This window comes from Saccoglossus kowalevskii, chromosome 5, assembly GCF_978046115.1.
Source record: "Saccoglossus kowalevskii chromosome 5, keSacKowa6.1, whole genome shotgun sequence".
Taxonomy (NCBI): Eukaryota; Metazoa; Hemichordata; class Enteropneusta; family Harrimaniidae; genus Saccoglossus; species Saccoglossus kowalevskii.
Window position 1 is genome coordinate 25,124,400 of NC_140645.1, and position 23,217 is coordinate 25,147,616.

Below are 23,217 nucleotides of genomic sequence, written 5' to 3' on the forward strand. Positions count from 1 at the left end.
TTTCTAATTCCTGACGTGTACACGTGAAACACATATAACGTGTGTTGTGGTTGAAATTTAGGAGAATCATTTCTCGAATAAAACGATAATGCCAATTGGTATAAAGATTATCACTCATCAATCAAAATTCCCAGTATAATTTCCTTGAACGATCAGAACTTAGTGTGTGGATAATATAAATGCATACTTCAATACATGTGCAGACAATCGGCAATAAGAACAACACTGGTTGACTAAAATTGAAATAAGGTGATAGATAATATTAATAATATACCTTTAAATAAAAGTTAAATAAAGTTATGAATGATGCGCTGATAAGTAACTATTTCAAAAATTAGGTTCAACGTCGAAGAAAATGATATTAAATCATGCCAGACAGTTTCATTTTGCTCGTTCACCAATTTAAGGTTATTGAGTTGGGTTGAATGTATAACGAACCACGCTCTATTTTATTGAAGGGGGGGGGGTATTAAAAAAAACGTTTTATGGTCGGCGTCGCTGTAGAAGATTTCAATAAGGTAGTTAACGTCTCTTGACTCTTCACTCGTCACCGTTTCCAGGTTAATGGTATTGGCCTCATGGTCACATTAAGTGTAGTTTCAAGCACACGTCTAGAAAGTTTATTAATAATGTAGTGAAGTGTGTCTATGTCCATCCAAGTGTTTTGTTTTATAAATCACCTATTTTTTCACAAAAGTGAAATATGTCCAATAGTCTGTTTTGTAAATAGTGTAACAGTAAGGAGTTATGAAATTACGTCTCATTGATAATTTCGTTATATGTGGTCGGCGATCATCTTTGTTTAGTGAGAAGTGAACTTAATAATTAATGTAATTTTAAAACGCGGCTTGAGCCCGAGGGTTTTTTGTTTGTTATTTCTATTCCCTATCATAGGTTAATGTTATCCCGTTTTCGTTGTTCTTCTCATTGTCTTAGGAGAGAAACCGACAGGGAAAATGATATCCCAAGACATGAACGCCTTTGCCCACTTTGTGAAAACGTAGAAATTGGAGATGAATTACAATTGTTGTTGATTTGTCACTTTTTGATGAATTTAAGAAAACATACATCCTTAGATATTATTTTACCCCGCCCTCATATGAGAAGTTTTTAACGTTGTTATTGACTGAAGACAGAAATGAATTGAAATCTCTTGCACCTTTTTTTTTTCATTCCCTTAAATTACGTTATGAAATTTATAAACACAGTGCGTGACATTACTGTTTTTGTTACTTTATATTATATTTATAGTTTATGTATTTTGGGCCACAGGCCTTTGATTGCAATAAAGACCATCCTATATTGAAAATGAAAATAGTTGTAATTTTTATTTTTGAATTTGGTATAAACCTCGGTGGAAATGTTATATACTATTTTATTATGTATTCAAAGTAGTTAATGCACGTTAACAACTCGGGTGAGTCATGCTGTTTTTCCAACTGTTTGTGACTACTAATCGACTACTATATATTCTGTATACATCTTCTAGCATGATCGTTGAGAACGACTAACCGAACAAATGAGCAACATTTAGTGCCGTATCGCCTAGTGAATGTCATGGTATGACTTAGTATCTACTTTTGAAAACGTTTTTCTTCATACATAAAAGTTAAGTAGTAGTCGTTCCACACAAAACAATGTATCCTATTACAATGTTAAATCTAACTTTCTTTCCAATGTTAAACAGTGTTTTTCAATCTTTTTTTCCATAAATGACAATACATTCGTATCCGTAGTCCAATAGTACAGATTACACGGTTAACATAATAATTAACAACGTTGTGTCATCTGGGGAAGTTTATTGTTTAGCAAAACTGTTTTTGGTTCTGCATATTATATCTGGGCCAATTTTAGCTAAATGTGCTACATTTAAAATAACTAGATTTTTATTTCTCTGCAAAAAATAACATTTAAACGAACAAAATCAAGTTATACACTGCAATTTAAGAGCACTTGTAACAAGGTTCGCGGCATTTATATTGATTTTACAGTATATTATACTTGTTATATGTGTGGTTGTGCGACTACTTGGACACAATCAACACAGATGGGGTACGTTGGCCTAGCATATAATACCAATAATAGGGGATTCATTTTCGAGTGATCAAACTATATGTTTTACACCCTACATATTATGAAGCGTTTTCATTAAATTTACAAAAAAGATGGCTTAATATTGGTAAAAGCCAGATTCCTACAACTCTTTTATTACTCATAAGTCTCGTGCTTATTTCGTAGTTCAGTGACAACATACTAAATTTACGTCGTTGTCGGTCATTTTGGATTTACACTCATTTTGTAGCAGGTAATCAGGAGAACACGGGCAGATGACTTAGAAGATCTGGACTGTGCGGATAAGATTTGACTTCTCGCTTATCCATACTAGGATATTCAACATATTGCAACACACTCTGATATGATTGGTCCACACAAATCAAGACCAAGATTCCAGGTTGAATTATTACAATTATCTCAGTTTGTTTCAACTGGTAGAGGTGTCGGTTCTGAAATGTTTGACAGAATCAACAAGAAAGGACAGTTAGTTTCGTTCCTCCAAATTATATGCAGAAAGAACAGTGGAAGGCTCTGATGGATGATGTTATTCTATTTAGTCCACTGTATAATCACTATGAATTGTACAAATATATTGTTGCTTGTCTGCGGCTACTAATACTTGATACCAGTTTCTGCTATTTTTTCGAATTGAGTGTGATGATTCCAATAGAGATATCAGTATGCACACAGATAATAAATAAATATGCATCTGATTTGCATTTTCTGTGCCTGCGATCTGCACACTTACATATATTGAATTCAAAACATTAATACACATGTTGCGTTTTGACCCGTTTATTTTAATTAAACCCTAATACATATAACTCATTATAACCAATAACCCAAGTCTTGAAGTCATCTACTTTTAAATATGGATTTTAAACTGACAATGTCATAAGTATTACTAATCATAAAGTTAAACACCACCATTTACTTAACCAACATCCTCTGCGGCTTGAGAGTAACAGTGAAAGGACACCCACATTAACATCTGTAAAAGGTAAAGAACAATATATAGCTGAGAATATTCCTAAAAATACGATATAATCTATTCGTTATAGCGCAACAAGCGAAAAAGATTGTTCTACTTAAGTTTGGATATTCTGGTTGATATTTGTATATTTGGTTTGACGACGTAAATAGCGGATAACCGATTTTCGCACAACTATAAGCTCAACTGGCGTAAAGCTAGTCCAAAAGTTCATTCAACCTATAACTAATTTAACTGTTAAGCAGACCCCCAAGAAGAAGATCACAGTTCTTGACAGACTATGATGAGTTCAGTTTCACCGAATGATTGTATTAATATAGTTAATCAGTTGGTTAATTGAATTCACACAAATAATTTCGGCGCTAATCATTTTGTTGAGATTTGTCATATGCAAAAGTAAGCAAGGTTTAACAAAACAAGAGATATTCATTGCATTTTCCATAGCTATACACCTGGCTTCTGAAAAACGAACAGTAGGCTAATGTCTGGTTCAATGTACTGTATTTAAAATGTTATGTAAGTAATGATTAATTTCACTTACGATGTCCCAAGCACTTTCCAACTCTCACCAAAGTCACTGACGTTATCAGCAATAGTACCATCAGGCTTCTGGAAGTCATCGTGGGTATCACCATTGTAATTACCCAATAAGCCACACAGCTTGCCACGATAATCGGAGCCAGAAATGTCAATGGTGAAGATGTGTTTTCGCAATGTCCAATCCACTTTGAATACAGTATTTCCCAATGTGAAACTCAAAATTATCTTTTCTTCAGTTTTTAAGGCTTGTATGATTTCCGATTTTGACAAACTATTCGTTTTTCCCTGTAAGATAATTTGTTGTAGGTTAGTTTGGTTGATAAATAGTAAATAATTAGTCATTGAAATAAAATAATATTGATATTTGTTACTCACTGTCACTATGTCTAGTCTGTCCACATTTGCATATTCATCACCAACAGTAATATTAATAGCAACAACTCTAGTTTTGATTTCACCACTGGTGTTATCGTCTCGAGGTTCAAATTTAGCAATGATTTTGAAATCTGGTTTGACATCGGAACAGTCCTTTACCAGCGTGTACCAACATACCCCCTGATGACTGTAATGACGACCATCCAACGTGGTAAAATGAGGATCACATTTAACAGCCCCACCATCTGTTGAATAGATAACATGTTTACAGTCCAAATTAGTATTTCAGCATAGTTAACACATTCTTAAATGTAAATGAAATATGCATTAGGGAGATGTATTATATAAAACATAATAATAACTAATAATTCCGAGATAGTTTGGTCATAAGGCTTGATCAAGTTTGGCCAATATCAAAAGTCGTTAAATTGTAGGAGATCAATATCTCCACCAAAATCTAATATATTTTCAATTGACTGAACTACAGAGGCTAATAAAAACACGCCAGGCAATAAACACTTATTGTGCTCAACACTTAAAAATGCATTTTTTCGAGGTGGCCGGTTAGCTTCTGACTAAAGGGCAGTAATGAAATCGTCCAAAACAACGTACAGTTATCCTGAAGAATATGAGACAAAACAACGCAGGTATAACACATGGCAGAGGTCACATACCATTATAAAAAGAAACGCTTACATTGCATTATCAGTGTAGCAAGAACATAACACTGCTTTTATAGTTAAAATAAAAACTGTTCACTATAACCCGTTTATTGCAGAATCACATATATCTTTAAAATGTAGTCACTCACCACAAATATCTAGTAATCTCTTTATCTCAGTTCCTGTCATACTAAGAGTTGAATAGGCCCATGTATAAATATCACCTTTGTCTGGTTGAGCACTTATTTCCTGTGCACTAAGAACACGCCCCCACATGTTGAATTTTGTAATTTGTCCAATAAATGCTTGATTAGTATCAAAACTCCCACCAACTGAGTCTTGTTCTTGTCCAAGGTATAGGCTTCCGCCCCCCTGAAGCGTAACTCCTTGTGCTTTTGTACCATCGGCTACTACCACTCCATCGACGTACAACTTATAATGCCCAGTTGTAGATGTCCAAGTAAAGCAGATTTGATGACATATGCCATCGTTGACTGAAACGCCAGTTGTTTGAGTATAATGATCATTTATATATATTTTCAGATTATCATAGTCGTACAAAAGCAGCTCGTTGGCATCACCAGGTACAGCATAAGATATCAAACAACCATCATTTCTAGAAGTCGACTTCATCCATATGCAATAACTGACTTCACCCATATTTGGAATCGGTGTTGTTACTTTGATACGAGAATGTATGTCCACTAAGTCCAAATAGCAAGTCCGATCTACAAAGTAAGTATAATTAGAAACAAATTTATTTTTCTGTGCACCACGTGTCTTGTTCATAACCATTGAATACCGGCTTAAATATTAATCACATAATTTCACTGTTTTTAAGAGATGATAAATGTGTGTTGGCCATTTAAAGCAACGAGTGTTTTAATGAAAGGAACAAGTTTTGTAACGCATTTATATACATATTCTATATACATGTAGAGGTGTAATTGGTGAAGTCGCAACAACTGCCCAAAATATGTTTTCTCACCGATTTCTTGTGGTAATTAAGACGTTTTTAAATTGATTATATTTGTTTATAAATATAATTTAATTCAATTTTAATAAGAGATGTAACCATTGACAAAACATTTAAATAAATATTACATAATTTAAAATAAGAACATCTACTAACCATAGCGTTTCTCCAACTCTTTCTGCAAAAGAGAACGTATTTATGTTAGTATAGTATTTTATCATTTGCAGTTGGAATACAAAGACCCAGTCAATATACAGTTACACACAAGTTCCTTGTACAGCGCCGTGATGCGTAATACCTTTCAAATGACGACGAAGAATACAAATGTCAGAATATCCCAGCAAAGAGATGAGTTATAATACGTTGGAAAATTTGGCAACAAAAGATAATCGGCAAACCTCAAGCGCTAGACTGTTTCTTTAGAAGCTGCATATATTAAATTAGCCCCATCAACAAAACAATTAACGTATTCAACCACATTACTGTTATGCTTTCAGATTGTGATCACATCAACAAATGTATTACTTCATTGGTTTGGATTGTATCAAATTGAACTTGAAAATGCCAGATCTAATTTTTTTTATTTGTGTTGAAGTTAATGTTCATTGCCACAATTGCTTTGAACCTCTTTATTGAATTGATGATCAAGATAGTATGGTATTTTATATATATGGGTAATAAAGAGTGTTACCTCGTCACCAAGTTTTGCACCCAGCATCTGGGAGACACACAGACACGCAGTTATATAATACAATGCGTATACCCTCATCCTGTAATGAAATGAAGAACAACAGTATTATATTTTCACTCGTATTAACATTAATTGCATAATGTTAGTCACATTGTCTGTTGTAAAAGAACTGAGGCGTAAAAAATAATACTACAAATGTTTAGAAAACACGTATATCGTTATATTATATTATATTATTATTATTATTATTATATTATCGTCATGATAACAAACACATGTTTTTGATTTAATAGACTTGAGTAGGAACAATTACGTCAATTATGATTATCCCACTTCTAAGTGTAATGTATGAAAATCTGTGATAATTTAATGAACCAGAAAGGACTCAGTATAATTATAATCACTAATTTGTCTATCCTATTCGTGTTGTATTAGTACGTCTTCTTATGACAGCTTTTTAATTTAAAAAAATCTAATTTCAGTCCTGGTTAGCACGAAATGAAGAAGAATCCTTCAAAATGTGTTGTTCCATAACATTTCTTTTAACCGACATGGCAACTGAAATATTTAAAGCAATATTTAACCGATTAGTACTCAAGAGCATTTATTCTGAAAATGTCATGGCTTTTCGTTAACACATTTTTGAGTTATAAGTCTACACATATCAAAATCTAATCAATTATTCAATGGCAGAATCTGACAATTTCATGCGAGAAAAATTTCATATTTTTTTGATTTATAAATAAAAAAAATATTTTTTAAATTGAAAATCCTAACTAATCTGCTTGTACATGTGTGGAACGTATTCATTGGCGTAATCCCCAAACTCTTGGCTGGCCGACTTCTGTTGCTACTGTTTTGTTTTCAATCGTAATCAAAACACCGCGTATTTCCCAAGCCTCCACTGGGATCGGCAGCAGTGAGAGATACGATGAGCAGCATTTTAAGAGCTAGCCAACATCGACACATTCGCATAAATTTCATTGAAGTGCATATCTTTTATATTTGAACATAATTGGGGAACAATCGTTTATGTTTCGTTCTGAAAGATGAATCATGTTTATTTACATTGACCAGTTGTTTTTCGACAATCGTAAAAGTAGTGATAGCAACAAGTTAAATATAAAATAACACGGATCACTTGACTGATATTTTCATTTGGGACACCGAAATAACGTGTGATATTTTCAGTCCTATGCCAACAGAAATTAGTGGATAACACACATGTCTATACAAAACAAACTAAATACTACTAAATATTAATACTAAAAGACTATAGTTTAATTCCTCTTGTATGTTAAAGATTAATTCCAAAAAAAGGAAATCGAATTGTGGATAATGGTGTTTAGTGTGGGAATTGTTAAGAAGAGTAGGCTCAAGTTCAGGAATGGAAGAATAAACCGCGTATGAACTGCAATAGATGACTTCATTGAACGAACTATGAATGAACCATGAACGAACAAGACGAACCAAAAACGACTGAAGAAGAGACGTTTCGTCTCCTATTTATATTATCAAAGTAAATATTGGTCTCATTCATGAATGGTTACAATGAATATGGCCTCGTACATGATTGGTGAAAAGATAAAGGAGCTGATTGGTTGAAATTAAAACAATCTCTTTGGCTGTCTAAATCTCAGTCAGAATCCTAAATTGTATTCAAGCTCAATTTTCCGACATTAGATAAAAACTAGCCACAATTCACATACATATAAAAAAAGCAGAATCACGGCTGCATAATGTTTATCCAGATATCAGACGAACTACCAAGGTTATATAGTGCGTAATTTCATTTCCAACCTGACAGTTACACTAATGGTTAACAGGAAAATGTACCAATCCGCCAAGACCCATGACAAGTAAACAGTAATGAAAGCTATGGATTGTATCATATTAATGCAGTCAATCCTCACATTAATTCTAGTCATTATACGGCACACGAAAGCGCACTGTCACACTTATAGCTTATCAGAGGAGAAACTCTTCGAATAGTTGGACTTATTTTGACGTAATTCCTATCAACACTGATAAAATATAGAGGGTAGGAGCTTTTACTATAAAATAACTAAAATTATATAACTGAAGTTATCGTAACAAATATAAACCAATACATCTGTAGTATCCAATCCTGATTAATAGTTTACAAGACGACGACGGGTGACAGGAAATAGTCATCTACGTCGACTTTGTGGACAACAGAGCTAACACGGGCCGCAGTAATGTTATAACGGGATAACAATCCCGTACTTAGCGCGACTTGTGGTTGAATAATGACATATTTTAGGACTATATTTTTTAATACTAATTTTTTTAACGATTCACCTGATTTCGCTGATGTGGCTAATTTAAGATTTAGTTTATCATGCTAGGAATTTAACGGGAGAGCATTATGTGGTTTGATTGGCCTCAAATTACGATCATCAAAACGTGTTATCAGAAAATAACGCAATATGAAGAATTGAAAAAAAAAATACTCCATTTGACATTGCTGTAATTATAATAATACTTATAGTAGTGCTCAGTTGAGAATACAAGATTTCACTTGTACACTCATATATCAACAAGAGGTGAAATATGATCGACAATCACATACGAAATACAAGCTGAGAATCATACCTTATGTGGTGTCTTGCTAACACGAGTTTCGGTCACACGGGTTTGTTGAAGCTTCTGTCGATTCCGCTGTTGTACCTATCTGATGTCACATCGCGTGTTTTATCTATCCTGCTGGTGACGTTTAAGGCCAACCCATTAGTGTTCGATCATTAGAAACCGCCACATCTGTGATATACTCTTGCTGGCAAATTGTGACTGGGTGGTCAGAAAGATGATTGACAGAATGGCACGATATGATGTACTTTTTCATATTGTACGCAACTGATGATGGATGCCAGTACTGTTAGTACATTGGCTGTTTTGCGAAATAATGTAAAATGAGATAATTAGAGGTTCCAAAGTAATTTATGAGTGTTTTTTCCACATATTGTGTCAACTGCAAAGCCGTGTCAATATCTTTGGAACATGGAAGATGGATTTTGTGAATAGATAGGCGAAAACGTGAATATTTGTATTTTGAACGACGAAAAGGTAAACACCACTAATACTTCTAATTTCCTGACATAGCATAGATTGAAAATATACTAATAATCGCATATAAAATACATGATTTATTTATGTAACCGTGGTACTGATTTTTGAATTTTATCACATTCATGTCACCCTATCATTTAGGAACATAAACCTGCGATCAAATAAGACATCGTTCACTGCTCCGTAAATGTATTCACACTGAACAATACTCTGGTTTAGAATGCATTCGACTAGGGCACCGTCTCGTGTGCACATATATTTGACATTAATAGACCCTTTCTCAATATTGAATATCCAAACAGTGTACCGAATTTTCGTGGGCCATTCCCACCCTGTACAACACTTATGCAAACATAAAGTCATTGATACAAAGAATCTTGTCTTTTGATGTACAGTAAGAAAACAAACAAGTAATTGATATCTGCGAAGATGGCCATGTTACCAAAATTACAATTTATAGGCATATAGGCTCAGACCCAAAACGGACTGAAACCAGGTCCAGGTCATATAGGATTTTTCGTATTCCATTTACAATTAAAACATATTGAGTTGCGTGAAAGGGATATTTTCAGTTGTTGTTATGGCCACAAATATGGTATTAGTACAAATATTGCATCGAAACAATCATATAGCGTTTGCCGCCGATCGACTTGCGTGCAACAAGAGAAATTGTCTTGATTCGTCAAAATATTTTGTCAGTTTTGTACTAGTTTTAATATAATGAGTACATGCCAGTCGTTTTTGAATATTATCATGAATGCAAGCAAATGTATTCATCCTTCTGAAAAGTATAACGAACCCGCTTACTTCAGTCACGGTTTTTTGCGCTATAGTGAGTTGAAAGAAAAAAGTTTGATTTCATAAAGTAAGCAAGTAATTTCCATTGAGAAAAAACTAAAAACTATCAACATTCACCGGAATGAAGATGTAACATTACTTTATAAACACAATTAGTAATGCTTAGAGAAATTATTCGAAAACCACTATAGAGCTGAAACAAATCAAAATTCAATTGCCGTATTGAAAAAGTGTATAGCTTGAACTTGAAATTAAGGAAACATTTCGTCAACATTCCGAGATTAGAAGACCAATCGGCTTGTAGTTTCCAAATAAGCAAATGTTACTCCAATTAGCACGAAACAAGATGGCTGCACGCGGACATAACAACCAAAGTTGTTACTTTTCCTGAAGTGTAATGAGCACATAATGGCAATCAGTGCCCGCAATTTACCAAAATCTCTGGATTAAATGAGAAAACGCTAAATGCCGAGTAATGTAACCAGCCCAAGTCAGCGAAGCGTCAACCTATCCAAGCTTCAACTACCAAAGTTCAATGGCGACTATTTAAATTGGACAACATTCGCCGACACGTTCAATGCCGTCGGAACAAAACCAAGGGGAGGAGAACACGTAACACGTGTTGAGTTAATACCTACGTCCGGCCCTGTATTGCTAAAAACAACTACAAGCATTGTATGCTCAATCTCGTGATCAGTTATTGTTAATTATTGTTGCTGAGTGGTTCTTAATTTATATATCTACACCGTCTATCTCCATATCTGTTACTCCATCTGAATTATTTCTACCTTGTCCTGTCCGTCTCCTGACAAACCTAATTAGCCCTCATCATAGCCCCACCAAGGCGCTATGTAGTTTCTGGAGGGTTGAATTAAAGATCAACATAATTTTGTATGCTAAATATGAGATGTAGTTTGGGGAATATCTTTGATTGTACGAGCATCAATTGAAGCAGTTAGATTCAAATCTACTTATCTCCAATCTGTCAAAGAACACAATCAGCAATTTGGGTTTCAAATCAAAACAGTCAGGCATATTTAGGACAATTTTCAAACCAATGTAGAAGTTTTAGCAAATTCTTACTGCCAGTGCTCGGCGAATGGCTGGCTGTTAATTACCGTGGCATACGACGTTTGATATGTGATTACTGTAAACTTCCATTCTAAAACGTACTGTCTCTAGGAAACATTGTCGCTGTACTTGCAAACCCGTTTGTTGATTTTAGAAGGTATCTTGTCTGATGAAAATGTCATGCGATTAATATTATTGTTTTAAATATTTGAAATGCTAGGCCAGGAAATAAGAAGTACTACTTGTGTTTATTTTTTTGCCGGTGAAGATACAAATATTAACGTTCTGGTACATCTATTCACAAAATCCATCTTTCATGTTTCAAAGTTATTGGCAGGGCGTTGTAGTGAATCACACTACGTAGAAATACCGAAAGCCAGTCATAAATCCTACTGGATTTTTGTGTAATAACTCCTAATTATTTCTTTTTACATTATTTCGCGATTCAGCCATTATACTAAACTGGCGTTCATCATCGATAGCGTACAACACGAAAATGGCACATCATTTATATTTGCTTGCATTCATGATAATATTCAATAACGTGTGGGCATGTACTCATTATATCGAACCTAGTACAAAATTGACAAAATATTGAGACTAATCTGAACAAATTCTGTTGTTGCACGATGGTTGCCACCACTGTACAATTGTTTCGATACAATAGTTGTACCAATTGTGGCAAAAAATAATAACAACGGCTGTGAATATCACTTTCATGCAATTCAGTAGGTTTTATTTGTAACACACCACACGCTTGTAAGAGAACAGTTTGCATTCAATAGAAAAAACGACAATTGTAAAATACAAGTCTCAATCAAATACAGAAGCACAAAATATAATAAATTAACTACCATATAAAAATCTAACGACAACATTGGCAAGGGACTCTTTCAGTCACACTATAGAGCTCAAAGGCATGACCCACCTGCAAGGTCAAGGAGATCCTGCTGCGGAGCCGAGATACATGGGAGGTGAGCAAGAAGATGGCTGCCGAGCCCTGAAATGGGAGGGGGCAGCATGGATTCCATGAGCCCAGTGAAGTGTGCAAAAGAAGAAGAGCCAAAAGAAATGAAGAGGGTGGAAGAAATGGGGAGGTGTTTAAAAAAATGATTGAAAACAAACGATGCTCACTGAAGCATGGCTAAATACGTGAATGACTCTAAGACAAAGGCAAGCAAAATAAAAAAAAACAAATAGCAAGGGACGCTACGGGATGTGTGCAAAAAGACACTGATTGGTCCGCAAAAACAATGCAGTGATAGGTAAACAATGCTGTGATAGGTCGAAATAAACGAGCTGCGATAGGCTGAAGGCAAGACGGCCAGAATCCGGATTAGGCTCCAAGCTCAGGGCGTTTTACCAAATCGATTTTAGCAAGCCAAAGTCACACATTGTAAAAAGAATATGATAAATACTGTATAACCTAGACTCGGTGTCACAACTTTGGGTCTAATCCTATATGCCTACATATTGTAATATTGGTAACATGGCCACCTACGTATATTTTACTTACATGTTTTTTTCTAAATTTCTTTGAAAATTGTCCCGAATATGCCTGACTGCTTAGATTAGAGACAAGTGAATTTGAAACTAACTGGTTCAGCTGATGCTCGTGCAATAACAAATAAATATGTAAGTATTTACCACTTATTCCTTTAACCTGCTCGCCACTATATGATCTAACTATACGAGACACACATTTGGTGCCAAGACCAAGATCTCTGAAACTGACTGACGAAGTGCAACAATATGACCGGAGAACAAGATACCGAACCGACCAAAGATGCGCTACATCAACCAAAGTTCAATGGCGACTACTTAAAATGGACAACATTCATCGACACGTTCAATGCCGCCGTGCATGACGACACTTAGCTGGAAGACATTGAGAAATTTCAGTACTTTGCAGCTCAATTAGAAGACGACGCAGCTCATACTATAGAAGGACTGTAATTGACAAATGCAAACTACAATGAAGCGATGCAACTACTGGAGGTATGGACAACCACACAAAATAATTTCGTGTCATATGAAAGCTCTGTGGGGACTTTCCAAACCGCACAAAACAAACGAAAGTATCCGTTCATTCTACGACTCCCTCGAATCACACATCGGAAGACGGAAAGCACTAGGAAAGTCTGAAGATGGCTACGGCGACTTACTCGTACCAATTGTTTTCGAAAAACTACCAACGCGTGTAAGAACACAAATATCTTGTGACCATGGTGACAACGCCTAGATACAAGAATAAAAATAAGAATTGAAAAAAAAGCCATGCACAAAGAAATACAGGCCAATCAAGCAGCTTCAAGTACAAGGGTGAACTCCCAATGTCAAACCAAACCAAGAACACGTAACACATGTTGAGTTAACACCTACGTCCGGCCCTGTATTGTTAAAAACAACTACAAGCATTGTATGCTCAAACTCGTGATCAGTTATTGTTAATATTCTATTAGGCGAAGGAGCCCAACGCACATTCATAACGAAAGAAACCCGTCGTCTAAATATCAGAGACAATGAATGTCACACTGAACATCTCAGCATAGGCGCGTTTCGTGAAGAACGTGGACATTAAACTAAAAACAAAAGGCACATCGACAGTGGCGGATCCAGGGGGGGGCATGCCCCCCGAACGCATGACGATTCATATCATCTGGATTACGTATAGCTTCTCTGCGATTTACGCTCCGTAATTTTAAGCGAAGCTTGCCCCCCCCCCCCAATACATTTTGCTGGATCTGCCACTGCACATCGACATACGATCTCTTGTTGTGCCAAACATCAGCTCACCAGTACAAAACTACGTCCATTCTGCGGTACTGAAGTACGAATACTTGCAAGGATCACCACTCGCAACTCAATTGAATGCCGACGCCTTCGAAACCGACCTATTAATCAGTGCGGATTATTACTGGTTCGTCGTTGGAGATTACGTTGTCAGGGGAGACGGACCAATCGCAGTTATGTCTTATCCCTTCGAAATTAGACAACGTCTTCGCCTCTGACATTCGATTTTTCATTATTATCCTATTCACGCATCGTTATTTTTTCACATCGTTATTTTTTCACATCGTTATTTCGAAGTGAATTTCAATGCGTTTCTGTTAATGTTATTCCTTTTTGTTACCATAAATCGTTTCACAGACTTTTTGGCCGCCCGGAGAATGTCGGGAATTTATTCTTTTATTTTAAATTGTTCATACAAATGTTTATGTCAGAGTTTATATTAATCCTAAGCTCATGTAATCTTTATCTTTGACTACACACCTTAAACCTTGCAGCTCGCCAGTCAATAATTAATATTTACCTTGGAACTTCTTTGTTGCGTAATCTTACCAGTACATTATACAAACGAGTTTTATTTGTGAATAAAGTAGAATTGTTAGTGAGTAGTCAAACCGTATACCTCGTGTCGCCTAAGTATTTACCACTTATTCCTTTAACCTTCCCGCCACTATACGATCTACTTATACGAAACGCACAACATACATAACGCATTGGTGGGACTATGGTTAGAGCAAATTATGTTTGTCTGGAGGTGGACTGGATAAGGTAGAGATATTTCGGACTGGTCTGTGAACCAGTCACTATATGAATTAATTGTGTTTCTAATAAAAACTGAAACATCACAATTACCTGCCTTCCCCGCAAAAAATGACAACCCTTCCTGACAATATTAATGCACGCACAAAGAATCAACACAAAAACATTATGATCATCAACAAAAAAGATCATCTCAGTTAATATGGGACTTTACAAACATCCCAACAAAATATGGGCACTTTATTCTCAGCAATGGGAAATTTCATATTGTCATTGCAGAATTACGATCTAGTGGTTTCTATATTGAGAATTGTTAAACCCTAAATCAGATTATAGATGGCAACCATGTCGCACAATGAAAACTACACATGAATCTACTGGTTAACTCAACTACATTCATCTCAATTCCATCGCGCTCAGGCCTCACAATCCGTCTCTTATCTACTAGATGATGGAACTTCGAGACACGGCCAACAGGGAAGCGATTTAACATAATACTGAATGTTTTTCTGAGATTCATTTTGGTACATGTGGCAGGTAACCTCTAAGCGAAACATGTCCTAATATTTCATCAAGTGCAAACATGTCTGTATTATAATTTAGGCATAATATGACTTGCCTGTTACTTCCCATTTTTAGTATATTTCTACACAGTTCGCAAATACGAACGATCGATACGCTATCCTCGATCTAAGTTATTCGGAGGTTGATTAATTCACCGTTGTTGACAACCCGTTGTAAAAAAAGTCGTTAAGCCTAGTCGTTCAAAATATGTTTTATTATGCAAAGCAGCGTGCACACTCGAAATATATGGCAGCTAAATCAAAAATGCACCCTCTAGGATAAACTTAACTAAAGTGCGTTCATAATATAATACTCAACACACACGTAAACGTAACAGACGGACTCATTATATTTGAATGTGTGTCGCGTATACCAGAGCCTGCAGTGAAATACTGACGAACAAACCACAGTTAATAAAGCTTGTGCATGAATTAATAGTGGTTAATAACAATATTGTAAATATGAGTCTTATAATAATTAAATGGGGAATGTAGTAAAATTATTGAGTAAGATATTAATACAATTTTGAATAATATAATATTATTTTATAATAATAATTGCCGAATATATATATTACAATAATGTTTAATCATAATGACATAGAGAATGTAAATAATATATCGGTGTTTAAGCATAACACAACGAATGTTCGTGTTTGTATTGCGTTGGATATTAATAACACCGCGGTATACGATTAAATAGTGCTTTATTATAATAAAATGTTGAATATACAAATTATAAATTTAATTATAATAAATAATTAAATTTTAATAAAAACAACAACTGCACATAATAATAATAATAATGTTCTAACACAACAAAGTAATGGATCTGCCACCTAGTATCTTTGAACTTAAGACTTTCGTGGTTAGGGAGGTAATCAAAATCAAACCAGCGGTTTCCGGCCCGGCGCCGTGGAGCTCTGAAAAATGTGCAAATTTATGCAAGATTTATCCATGAGCTGACAATTCAGAGCGGCGCCTCCTTTTCGCGAGCGGACGGGAACTAATTAAAAACCTATTGTTTAACTCCAAAAGGACATTAATTGCTGTATAAGGAATAAAACAACTTCCAATTAAATTTAAAAAAAATCATGAACGACATCAGGCCTTTTTCTTAGCGCCGCGTAAATAGCGTGTTTGTGAACTAAACAAAATGAACAGTTATTCTTTGCCAGCAATGCGCCTATGTGTTTATGTATACATAGGCAGGTAATCCCCAAAGGAAACAACTCCCAATATTGCAAGTTATTGGTAGTATGATATGCAGTAGTGCGTTGATTTATACATATAGCTGTTAATTTTTAAAGGAAGCACTTACCAATATTACCAATTATAAGAATTATGCAGTATAGTAGTGTGGTATACCTAAATCCTGTAATCTGAAAAAAACGCCACCCCCCTAAAAAACACCAACTCAAATTAACAGTTACTTTTGGCTCTCAATAAACTAGTGTGTATATGTATACATAAAGCAGGTAATCCGCAAATGTAACAGCCCCCAATATTGCCGTGTTTGACCTCGTGTGATATGGTTGCCACCTATAATCCGATTTACAATTCCGCAATTTTCAATACAGAAACCACTAAATCAAAATTCTGTAATCACAATATGAAAGTCCCAGTGCTGAGAATGAAGCGCCCACGGCAAAATAGGTTATAGTCTGAAGAAGAACTTACGTAAATAAGCCTTATCATGGAAACGTCACTGGTGGAAATATAAACAAAATGCCAGAATCCGAGTTACAATTCCTAGTCACGTGGAATGAGGTCAGACGTCGAGGTCACAGATCAAAAAGTGAAAATAGAAATGGTTTTGAAAAACGAAAATGGATTTTGAAAATGAAAATGGGAATTGAAAACGAAAATTGACTTTAAATATGAAAATTTGAAAACGAAAATGGATTTTAAAAATGAAAACAGATTTAAACAAAATGGATTTTGAAAATGAAAATGGCATTTGAAAACGAAAGCGGATTTTAAAAATGAAACCGGATTTTAAAAACGAAAATGGATTTTGAAAATTAAAACGGAATTTGAAAACGAAAATGGATTTTAAAAATTAAAACGGATTCAAACTTGAAAATGGATTTATTCAATTGTTTTTTAAAATAGAAACAGAACCCAGAAAAGAAAGTGTGTTTTAAAAATCGATTCCAGAACCGAAAATGGTGTTTAAAAAATGTTTATAAAATAAAAACGAGTTTTAAAAATGTAAATGAATTGTGAAAATGGTTTTATAAAATGCCATGTTGTGAGCCACCTCGGTTGCCGTACTCGTCGAATGCCTGGCTGTTAATTGCCGTGGCATATGATGTTTGAAATGGGCTTACTGTAAACTTACATTCCGAAACTTACAGTCTATAGGAAACATTATCGCTGTACTGCCAAGGAAATAAGAAGTACTACATGTTCATATTTGTTTGCCGTTCAAGATACAAATATTGACGTTCTGGTACATCTATTCACAAAATCCATCTTCCATGTTTCAATGTTATTGGCAGGGCTTTGTAGTGAATCACAGTACGTAGAAATACCAAAAGCCAGTCATAAATCCTACTGGATTTTTGTGTAATAACCTCTAATTATTTCTTTTTACATTATTTAGCGATCCAGCCATTATACTAAACTGGCATTCATCATCGGTTGCGTACAACACGAAAATAATCCGGTTACATGTAAACATTTAACTGTTACTCTGAAAACTAAGAATTCAATAGATTTCTCGTATTCTATTGGTGGTACCCAGTTAGATAAGGTATAATGAGCAGAATGATTTAGAAGTAATAATTGACTCACGATTAACATTTCATAGTCACGTTAACAATATTCTAAAAAAATCAAATCGCATGCTCGGGTTTATCAAATGTAATTGTCACAATATAAAGAATGTTGATACCTTAAAGGTTATTTATTTTTCTTATATTCGAAACAGGCTTGAATATTGTAGCGTTATACGGAATGGTATTCATCACTGATGTCAAACGCATTGAAAGAGTCCAGCGTAAATTTTGTAAATCTGTATATAGACAAGTTGGCTGGGACGTGGACACACAATATGAAATTATGTGCAATACTTTAAATATAGCCACGTTAGCAGCACGCAAAGATTATTTTGATATGGTTTTTATGTGTCAGTGTGTCTTAGGATTGTACAGTTGTTGTAAATTATCTTCTTTTTTTCAGTTTACATATTCCACGTAGTTTTAGAAAAATGTTTATTTTTATTGTACCATTTGGACGCATTGAAGTCAATGAGAATGGGTTTTTAAGTCGTTCGCCTAGGTTTTTAATAACAACATAAACTGCGAAATTTTTAATCTAAGATTGTCTACTTTAAAACAGAAGCTTAAGTCTATTATTTTCTAATTGTTATTTTGTTTACTGTTGCATTGTATTTAACAAATGTGTCTACTAACACAACACTGTTATCGGCCTTATATGGCAGTTGTGGTTGTATTAAATAAATAAATTAAATGAATAAATATTAAACATCAGACTAGTAATACAACAGACTCGCAACGCCTACTGTTTAAGGTGTTAATCGGCTTAATTGTATATGATATGTGTGCCACGCTCTGTAGCATTTGCATGGACACCGTCGAAGTTTGCCGAACACTGAATATTCTGCACACTTCGCGCTTCTTCGAAAATTGCGTATTTCTTCGTAAAACGGATCCGGATATTTTTTAAAAAACGGGAGATGCGTTCTGGACATTTTGACCTTTGCAGCTGTGTAAGAATTGTAAGAATCGACCAAGAATCAGGGGAGTTACAAGTAACTGAATGTCTTAGTGTTTACCTCAAATAGTTTTCGAATATATAATGAGCAACTTTGAAACGATATTTCTCGCTGTTGCGGATATTGCGGAAGGTTTCCAATATTTTTTCGGAGAGAGCATATCGCTGCGTTTTGAACGATCATACTTCTTTGTGTGTTACCCGTTTTGTTTTCGTGTTCCGGGATGCCGAAACATGAGATAGCTAATGTCATGTACATATCTCTCTCAGCGTATCAGCGTGATCCGGTAACGGCAAAAACTGGCTGTGTGTTATTTTTGTCTCGTTCGACTTCATAGTACGCGATCTACGCGTTGTTCATGACTTTTTCAATTTCCTATTGTGTGTCAGTACTAGTCTGATATTAAACCTAGTACGAAACTGTCAAAATATTGAGACTAATCTAAACAATTTCTGTTGTTGCACGCAGGTCGATCGGTGGTACACGCTGCGCAATTGTTTTGATAAAATATTTGTACCAATTGTGGTAATAAATAAAAACAACAGCTGTGAATATCCTTCTCATGCAGCTTAATACGTGTTTAAATTGTAAAAGGAATATGATAAACTTTATATGACCTAAACTTGGTGCTACAGTTCATTTTGGGTCTAAGCCTATATGTCCACATACTGTAATTTTGGTAACATAGCCAGCTACGTATATTTTACCTACATGTTTTTTTACTGTAGATAAGTAACTATGCATGTTATGACTTGATAACTGAGTATGTCAATGACTTTATGTTTGCATAAGTGTTGTCCAGGGTGGGAAAGGCCCACGTAAAAGTGGTACATTTTTTTGACATTCAATATTGAGAGGGGTCTAATAATGTCTCAAATATGCACATGAGACGGTGCCGTATTTTACGATTGAACGCACCCAGGCTACGCTCGAGTTGTTGAACAGCGCCCTAACTGATGTACCTTAGTGATATGTGCACACACCCAGATCACGGCCGATTTCGCTGAGCAGCGCCATCAACGATGGATTATGTTACATCTCTGGAGCTTTCCACAGAACCTGACTGAACTGTGACCTGATGTGAACATTAACACTGAACTGTTGACACTGTTGATGTATTCATATGTGTTTGTTAATTATTCATACCAATCACATTATCTCTGTACAGTAAACCCGTTTGTTGATTTCAGAAGGTATCCTGTCTGATGAAAAGTTCATGCGATTAATAATATTTTTTAAATCGTTGAAATGCTAGGCCAGGAAATAAGAAGTACTACTTGTGTCTATTTTTTTTTCGTTCAAGATACGAATATTGACGTTCTGGTACATCTATTCACAAAACCAATCTGTCATGTTTCAAAGTTATTGGCAGGGCTTTGTAGTGAATCACAGTACGTAAATATACCAAAAGCCAGTCATAAATCCTACTGGATTTTTGTGTAATAACTTATAATTATTTCTTTTTACATTATTTAGCGATCCAGCCATTATACTAAACTGGCATTCATCATCGGTTGCGTACAACACGAAAATGGTACATCATTTACATTTGCTTGCATTCATGATAATATTCAATAACGTGTGGAGATGTACTCATTATATCAAACCTAGTACAAAATTGACAAAATATTGAGACTAATCTGAACAATTTCTGTTTTTGCACGCAAGTCGATCGGTGGCACACGCTGTGCAATTGTTTCGATACAATATTTGTACCAATTGTGGTCATAAATAAAAACAACAGCTGTGAATATCCTTCTCATGCAGCTTAATACGTGTTTAAATTGTAAAATGAATATGATAAACTTTATATGACCTAAACTTGGTGCTACAGTTCGTTTTGTGTCTAAGCCTATATGTCTACATATTATAATTTTGGTAGCATGGCCAGCTACGTATATTTTACCTACATGTTTTTTACTGTAGATAAGTAACTATGCATGTTAGGGTCTAATAATGTCTCAAATGTGCACATGAGACGGTGCCGTATTTTACGATTGAACATAATACACAGTAGAACGCATTCAAAACCCGAGAATTGTTCGGAGTGAATACATTTACGGCCGCGTTAACACCCAAAGTTTGCTCGCATGTGTATTTTCCTAACTGATAGGGTCACCTGAATGCGATACAATTAACAAGCTATGCATGGCACAGTCCCCGTTAGATATCAGACTTAAGATATAAAATTTTGTTTAGAGTAATATAGTTCAAACATAAACATGTCAGAGATATGGATCCAGGAGCTTATGCTTGATTATGGTGATTTTTTAACATTTAAATTATTGACATTCATGATTGAAACTGCCGACTATTCTTGAGAATTTTCACGAATGAACTTGTGATAAACTCTGTGTTGCACAGCGCCGTCAACGCTGTCTCTGGATAATCTGTGAACGCACCCAGGCCAAGCTCGAGTTGTTGAACAGCGCCCTCACTGACGTACCTTGGTAGTTTTTGCACATACTCAGACCACGGCTGATTTCGCTGAGCAGCGCCATCAACGACTGACTGACTGAACTGTGAACTGACGCGAACATTAACACTAAACTGTTAACACTGTTGACGTATTCATATGTGTTTTGTTCATTATTCGTACCAATCACATTATCGCTGCACAGTAAACCCGTTTGTTGATCTCAGAAGATATTCTGTCTGATGAAAAGTTCATGCGATTATTAGTATTGTTTGAAATCTGTGAAATGCTATGCCAGGGAGTAAAAGTACTACTTGTGTCTATTTTTTTGCCGTTCAAGATACAAATATTGACGTTGGGCTACCAGATTTAAGCTATATAATTTTGTTTATAGTCATATAGTTCAAACATAAACGTGTTAGAGATATGCATCCAGAAGCTTATGTATGCTTGACTATGGTGATTTGTTAACAATGAAATGATTGACATTCATGATTGAAACTGCCGACTATTCTTGAGAATTTTCAGAATGATAACACTGTGTTGCACAGCGCCGTCAACTCTATATCTGAGTAATATGTGAACGCCCCCAGGCCACGTTCGAGTTGTTGAACAGCGCCCTCACTGATGTAACTTGGTAATCTGTGCACACACCCTGACCACGCCAGATTTCTATGAGCAGCACCACCAACGATGGATTATGTCACATCTCTGGAGCCTTCCTAAGAACCTGACTGAACTGTGACCTGATGCGAACATTGACACTGAACTGTTGACACTGTTGATGTATTTATATGTGTTTTGTTCATTATTTATACTCATTTTTTTGATTGATTGTAGTTTTTGCTGACGTTCTTTTATTGTTGATAATAATGGTTTTTTTATGGACCAATTAGTTGTCATTTATTGAAGAACTGATTAGAATATTTAAACTCAAGATCTAATGAGCTATAGTTAAGTTTTATTGTTTCCCTTGATATATGATCTGCGAGCCCCTGTGAACCGCATGTTTTTGTAGGTATTATATTTAGTTATTTAGATATCTGATTGTCCAAAGTGTGTTGTTATGCCACAATGCCACGGACTCTGACAACCATTGACGTTCTGGTACATCTATTGACAAAATCCATCTTCCATGTTTCAAAGTTATTGGCAGAGCTTTGTAGTAAACCCCAGTACGTAGAAATGCCTAATGCCACTCATACACGTTCGTGTAATAACTTCTATAGGAAACATTATCACTGTACTGCTAAGTAAATAGGAAGTACTACATGTTCCTATTTGTTTGCCGTTCAAGATACAAATATTGACGTTCTGGTACATCTATTCACAAAATCCATCTTCCATGCTTCAAAGTTATTGGCAGGGCTTTGTAGTGAATCACAGTACGTAGAAATACCAAAAGCCAGTCATAAATCCTACTGGATTTTTGTGTAATAACTTTTAATTATTTCTTTTTACATTATTTAGCGATCCAGGCATTATACTAAACTAGCATTCATCATCGGTTGCGTACAACACGAAAATGGTACATCATTTACATTTGCTTGCATTCATGATAATATAACCTAGTACGAAACTGACAAAATATTGAGACTAATCTGAACAATTTCCTTTGTTACACGCAAGTCGATCGGTGGCACACGCTGTGCAATTGTTTCGATATAATATTTGTACCAATTGTGGTCATAAATAAAA

General features: G+C 35.2%; 1 protein-coding gene across 1 annotated transcript; it reads right to left on the reverse strand.

Annotated features, from left to right (window-relative positions):
* Nucleotides 1–2,834: 2,834 nt before the first annotated feature.
* On the reverse strand, nt 2,835–8,979 carry LOC100373759 (uncharacterized). Its single transcript, XM_085499652.1, has 7 exons — nt 8,907–8,979; nt 6,291–6,369; nt 5,756–5,777; nt 4,773–5,351; nt 3,962–4,206; nt 3,588–3,871; nt 2,835–3,046 (listed from the first exon to the last, which is right to left on the reverse strand). Exons 2-7 carry the CDS (start codon nt 6,366–6,368, stop codon nt 3,040–3,042), a joined length of 1,215 nt encoding a protein of 404 aa, XP_085355778.1. The 5' UTR covers nt 6,369; nt 8,907–8,979; the 3' UTR covers nt 2,835–3,039.
* Nucleotides 8,980–23,217: the final 14,238 nt, after the last annotated feature.